Below are 6,841 nucleotides of genomic sequence, written 5' to 3' on the forward strand. Positions count from 1 at the left end.
GAAATGCAAATATGTTCTGGTTATACTTTAATATCCATAATACAGTTATTAGTGCTGAAATGATCAGGCAACTAATTAATTATTAAATTGACAGAAAGTTAATTGGCAACACTTTTAATACTGGATTAATCACCCCAATCATTTACTAAGCACAAATGACAATCACAAATGACAATCACAATTGCTGTTTTTTTGTTTTTTATACACATATATGTGTGTGTGTGTGTGTGTGTGTGTGTGTGTGTGTGTGTGTGTTTTATATATATATGGGTATTTTTTATATTTTTAAGACATTTGAGCATACAATTAATCCTGTTTACCCAAAAAAGAACCTGAAAGATTTATCGATAATGGAAATAATCATTAGTTGCAGTCCAAATACAATTTTGGGGATGACTACTACATGTGCTTTCAGAAGATATTTTCATAAAAGAACAGACTACAGCAATGCACTGTTTATGGAATCCACAGCTGGCTTCTGCTTCTAGGATTTTACTGACATCTGCGTCCCTCCACTGGCTTCCAAATGCCTTTAGAAATTATTTTTCAGTTTATTGTATAAATTCAAACCTTGCGCAAATATCCTTTTACCGTCTTAGTTTATCTTACTTTACCTAATGAAGTTTTTATGTACCCTTTGTGCTGGAAGTTTCACCTTGTGTTTTGTAAAGCGAGTTTACTGTATTGGAAAGCTTCTAGTTATTAAGGCTTATGGACACCATCATCAATTTTACATGTTAAAGCAAATTTTTAAAAATGAAAGAAGATGAAAGATACTTTACTGGACTGCTTGAAATCACAAGCAACAAAACAGAATCGTTTTTAGATAAACCATGCTTGGAATAGGGGACAATTGACAGGGTGTCTGTTCTTACGTGGCAAACTTGCCATTTGTTTAGTAGTGAAGACCATCAGAGCCAAAAATACAGCTAGGAGAGTCTGCTCATTACCAGCTGACTGACTTCTGCTTTGGGTTCCGGTAGAGCTCTGGTGGCAGGGGGAGGGGTTAAACCTTATCTATGGGTTAAACACTGAAGAAAAGTTTATTTAGCTCCCATGTAAGCAATGGATGAAGTTTGTTAAATCATATGGCTCGACTCTGTGTTTTAAATGCCGCCCGTTTAAGGGAAAATAACGCGGAGACAACGGCAAACATCCTAAATGTACAACATCACAGACTAGTCTGCTTGTCGGAGGAGTGTTTGCGCATTTTGTCTTGACAGTGACACTCGTATCCATGAGGTGACTGCAGCTCGTATTTAAATCACACTGAACGATGGCAAACGGAAATCAGACAGTTGTGTTGTTGTCCGAGCAGGTGGTAGTTTTGTTTTCGTGCGCCCTTTCGTTTCTGGGCTCGTCGCTGATCATCCTCACCTTCTTCATCTGGCCAGATTTGAGGACAACTCCGAGGAAGCTCCTGGTCTGCCTCTCGGTGTCCGACTGGCTGTCCGCCGTCTCCTACGCCTACGGGGTCTGGAGAGTTTTTCACACCGACTCGCTGGACTGCGTCGTGCAAGGAGCGATCTCCACTTTCGCCAACACGAGCTCTTTCTTTTGGACCGTGTCAGTTGCCGTTTACCTGTACGTGCTCATCGTGAGGTCCAGCCAGCGAGCCGCCGAAAGCCTGGTGCTGTTTTTCCACCTTGTCAGGTAACTTACCTGGGTTGGCTGAAGTTTTCTTTTTTACTTTTATGCCAACTATTGGTTATTTATTTGCTAGCTATGATGTTTATGCTATGTTTCATGGAATGCCGTCGAACTTGTACCCTGAAGCATCTTGGGACATTTACCGGGTTATGACTGCACGCCCTGCTAAACGGAATTTACTTGAAACTAAAAAAGTTTGCCACCCGCTTCCTTAAGCATGACCCGAGTATAGAAACTGGTTTCAGGTTAGTTTGTAAGCACTGGTCTAACGTAAAGCTTGCTCAAAGAAAAAAGGCTACACTGTACTCATGTGTGTGTCTCGAGTAGCCTAGTCCTACAGGAGATGTGCACAAATGACATGGGCCTAACTCAAAAGGCATGTGTAACATTTATTTTGACATTGCATTTTCTTCATGTTTGCTTGTGTATTTGTTCCACAGCAGGTGGATTATTGAGAGCATCTCTTTATAATGCAGCTACAGCATTGCCTTAAGGGAAAACACAATCATAAGGGAAAAATCAATTCCCTTAAATCATCACAAAGGGTTTTAAAAGTCATGGAAATGTAGACATTAACAATAGGCCTCTATAATCATCTTTCGTTGGAATATGTTGCATTTAAACAGATTAGATTGGCAAAATTATTAGATTTGATCATTGAAATTATACCTGATGTACCACACAAAAAAGGCAGAACTTTAGTGTTTCCAAAATGCAGACATCTTTCATTATTTTAATTCATCCCCCAATACTGATGGGCTGACCTATTATATCATTCCTGTGTTTTAGGTTTGGGTTATTAGCCACAAAAACTGTTAGAAATAACAGCTACACAACTCATTAGCTTGGGGTTTCTCAGGCTCACAACCTCATCAAACAAGGTTTCTTCAAATGGATCTGTTTAAAGGTCGTTCGCTAGCAAGCCACTTGCTTTTATTCCAAGCTAGAATCAAATGCTCTGAAAGGCACGTATGCTCTGTCCTTTGTGTCAGCTTTCCCTTCTGCACATTATTGACCTGTCCATGTTGATTGTGAAAATGTAAGGAGGGAGTTGATTTACTGTGCTGCATCTATTTTTGGACGCAAGAACATTTTCACCCTTGGGGTACGCAGCAGCGCAGTGTCTGTGTTGTGTGTGGTCATTCTAAGTTTGCCTCTGTGAGTTCTCAAATGCCCCATTGAATTGAAGATCACACAACAGAACCATTCATCGAGGGTTTGTAACACCCACACACAACACAGTCGTAAGCACTGGTGTATTCATGGTGATCTGCCATGTATTACCATGATAATATAGTATTCTTTTAAATTGATGTTTATAGAGAGGATGTAATGCTCCAGGGGGACATCGCTTCTTAAGGTGCTGAAATCATTTTATGCTTATGTATCTGTTTTAGCATGAACACAGCTAAAGCCATGCAACTGGTATGACTCTGCAGTGTACACTGTGTAACACACACACGCCTTAAGCAAAAGATAATCTATCATGCAGCGTCACATGTCTTAACCCACCAAACATTTATATTCAACATTTGTGGAGGTGTTTTAAAGAAGTGGAAGTTGACCTTTGAGGAAGTTTAATCCTTTAAACTCTCTGTTTTGTGGTCTAGCTGGGGTGTTCCTCTGGCCATCACTGTTGCAGCCGTGTCCCTGAATAAGATTGGCTATGATGCGTCAGAGGTCTCGGTGGGCTGGTGCTGGGTCAGGATCCACGCCCCCGACCATGTGCTGTGGATGCTGCTGACTGGAAAGATCTGGGAGTTCTTGGCTTACCTCACCCTCCCCATCCTCTACATCCTGATCAAGAGGCATATCCACATAGCGGTGAGGACCAAACCAGGTTTTTACCAGCTACTTGCTAGCACTTTTGACAAAAATAGCAAAGGTAGCAGCAGTGGAATTGTGTATTTTATACATATAACAAAAGAATATATTAAACACAGTTCAAAGTAGAAAGCATTCAGAGAACAAATACCTTAGAGGCCAAACACAAATCTGTTGTTTTAAGACACAAATAGAAAATGTTTGGATCAAAAACTAAACCTACAAAGGTTTTTAATTTCATTTTTCTATCCTACAGCTACATGTCTGCCTCTCATGGCTGCCATGTTGTGAAATACATATACAGCAGCGTGCAAAGGTTTTAAGTGTGGGAAAATGCTAAAAAGTAACAATGCTTTCAAAAATAGACATGTTAATAGATTATATCTATAAATTAACAAAATGCAAAGTGAGTGAACAGAAGAAAATCATATCAATATTTAGCGTGACAACCCTTTGCCTTCAAAATAGCATCAATTCTGCTGGGTACACTTTCACATAGTTTTTGAAGGAACTCAGCAGGTAGGTTGGCCCAAACATCTTGGAGAACTAACCACAGTTCTTCTGTGGATTTAGGCAGCCTCAGTTGCTTCTATCTTCATTTGATCCCTGATAGACTCGATGATGTTGAGATCAGGGCTCTGTGGGGGCCACACCATCACTTCCAGGACCATCTTCATTGAAGATACCCCTGATGACCCATTCATTATCTTTTTTTTTTAATTCCTAATGTTGTTTTTCCGCTTCATGTTTTCATGTTTAAATAAAACTCTGCCTGTCGCAGCATGCTGCCCTGTCCGAGTACCGTCCCATCTTGGCCAACAGGCCTTCATCCCACTCCTTCTCCTCCATGGCTGATATGAAGCTAACACTCATTCCCGTTATCTTCATCTTCCTGCGCATTTGGAGCACAGTACGCTTCATACTGCTGCTAGCCGGCTCTTCAGCCAGACAGAACCCTGTGCTGGTCACTCTACATGTGAGTTTAATGTTTCTTTTGCAATGATGTCCCATGTAGAGGCTGTCTACTAATCACAATTTTAAATCTACAGTTTACTTCTCCTGCTAATATTGCTTTGTCCTTTTTAGATTTTGTGTGTGAGTTGTTTTGCGTGTATGACAGCACAAGAAGATGTGTGGGTTTATGTGTGCGCTGTTACTGTGCTGTTAAACTTGGTGATGGTGTGCATGAAGCCTGAAAATCATCATGCGTTCATCGCAAAATGTTCCTGTGTCAACTGATACTTTTGAACATTTGAATTGTAGCATATTAACTGGTTTACTGTAACCATTTTTACCATTAATTAATGTCATAATCTATCGCTGTTACACTCTCCTTAAAGGATTTTATTTTTACCCAACAGGGAATTGGCAACACCTCACAGGGAGCAGCCAACTGCATCATGTTTGTACTGTTTACTCAGCCTCTCCGTGCACGCCTCTGCACGGCACTCTGCTGCCGCTCCAGGTGTCGAACAGAGGTGCAGCACTCGCATGGCGCCGCTCACAGATTGCTGCCGGGACAGGACACCCCCACACAGGGAGAAGAAGATGGCACCAGATGAGTCCAGACCGACAGATGATACTTGAGTCTGTGGATGTGAACCTAGACAAAGGTTGATGAAGGGGAGCGGTGGAGGTCTCCTCTGCTTCACATTGAGCCTCATTACAGCAAGTGCGGTGCACTTTGACTGGCTGCACCCCAACATTTGGTGAAGCATTTTAAGTGCTGCAGACTGACACACTGGACATACATATTGTAGTTTTTTATATGTGCCGTCTATCAAACCTAAAAGTGTTTGTCACTTTTAAGTTATTACTTTTATTACTTTTTTTACTGTGTGGGTTCACTTACCTTCTGAGGTTGTCACTGTGAAATGAATATTGAGTTTTCTGCTTTTTCCACTGAGTATTCAAGGATTGTATTTATGGGGGAAGAGATTACCCACCTTTTAACTGCTGATTGAGTTATGGTAAGTAATATGTTGTCTCTTGAGAGGTGAGATGGCTTTGAGAAGTTAGTTTTCTTCACAGAAAAGAGAAAATGTGGTCGGCCTGTCAGAGTGGATTCATAGCAGAAAAAAGCTTTATCAAAACATCTGTAAAAACTTGTCATTCCAGTCTTGCACCATATTCTTGAGTACTGTACTCCTCTGCAGTCAGTCTGTATGCTCAGTCATTGTTATGCTCAAACATGGCTAAATACCCTGCCTGTTACAGGACTTTATTGAACATGGATGCAGCTCAGTCATATTTTGGTGAAACAATGAGTCTTTTTAACATACGAAGAAGGTTGTGGGTAAATAAAATGATTTCCAAATGTATATCCAATATGTCTTTGAGCGTGTTTAAAATGTTTTGATAAAGCTTGTGTGCAAGAAACCTGATTACATCTGACTGTCACTTTCAAATAAACAAAATTACAATATGTCTTCAATTCACTTGTACGCATGTACACCAGAGTCACATTCTCCAGTGATGCTTATATCAGGTATTGATTCCCTTGACATCTTTGTCTTTGAGTTTTTAAAGCCTATTAATAATTGCCTAACTTCAAAGTTGCAACACTTTTAAGACAGTTGTTGCAAAAAGCCCATCAGTACTTGACGTGTCACCAAAATTAACTTGATACCGTTACTGTCATTGTGGTAAGGATGTATGACCTATCATCACATGCTATCCTTCCTCCTTGAAACCCGAGCCTTTCCTGTGAGCCTTACTTCTCCTTTGACCCCTGCTGTTGTTGGCTCCAGTTTGCCCGACTGAGCACAGGCCCCACGCATACCAACAAGGAGTATGAACCCACTGAACCCGATGGGGATCATGAGGGGCTGACCTGGCTTACAACCGCAATGACACTTCCTATAGTTCCCTCAGCTCTTTAAATTATAGTCTGAGATCCACTGAATCTTAATGATTCTACCTCAGAGATGACGAGCTACGTTCAAATAAGATTCATTAATGTGGTGATTATTGGGAAAGGTGAGGACGGAGAAATTCCACCATGTTGACAGCCAATTTTCTCTTATCCTCAAGTGGTTATTGTTTGACTCTCACAGAGGGCAAGCGCTTATGTGGGAGGGCTTACGTAGCTGTCATCATGGTAAGTAAATTTATGGATCTTATATGGTCTCTTGGGCCGTTTGATGAATTAGGCAATGCAGAAGTGGACGTTATTTTTGTAATAAACCTTTATATCAGGTCAGACAGACTTCCCATTACCCTGCAACAACACTGCTCTTACGAGGGCAGTTAGTTCTCATACTTTATTTCCAGAACACGGAGACATTATACTGTTTACACTGAAAATATTAAAAACATAAATAAGCAGTTTTTATTTATGAGTTCGAGTTTTCCTTCAGTCTAATTT

At 40.6% G+C, this 6,841-nt stretch overlaps 1 protein-coding gene across 1 annotated transcript; it reads left to right on the forward strand.

Annotated features, from left to right (window-relative positions):
• The first annotated feature begins 1,020 nt into the window (after positions 1 to 1,020).
• On the forward strand, positions 1,021 to 5,901 carry gpr157 (G protein-coupled receptor 157). The gene is made up of 4 exons (XM_038722783.1): positions 1,021 to 1,653; positions 3,261 to 3,474; positions 4,256 to 4,450; positions 4,836 to 5,901. Exons 1-4 carry the CDS (start codon positions 1,277 to 1,279, stop codon positions 5,034 to 5,036), a joined length of 987 nt encoding a protein of 328 aa, XP_038578711.1. The 5' UTR covers positions 1,021 to 1,276; the 3' UTR covers positions 5,037 to 5,901.
• Positions 5,902 to 6,841: the final 940 nt, after the last annotated feature.

This window comes from Micropterus salmoides, unplaced genomic scaffold (genome assembly GCF_014851395.1).
Source record: "Micropterus salmoides isolate LMB-PRFRI ecotype aquatic unplaced genomic scaffold, ASM1485139v1 Ms_hic_scaffold_16, whole genome shotgun sequence".
NCBI classification, from domain to species: Eukaryota; Metazoa; Chordata; class Actinopteri; order Centrarchiformes; family Centrarchidae; genus Micropterus; species Micropterus salmoides.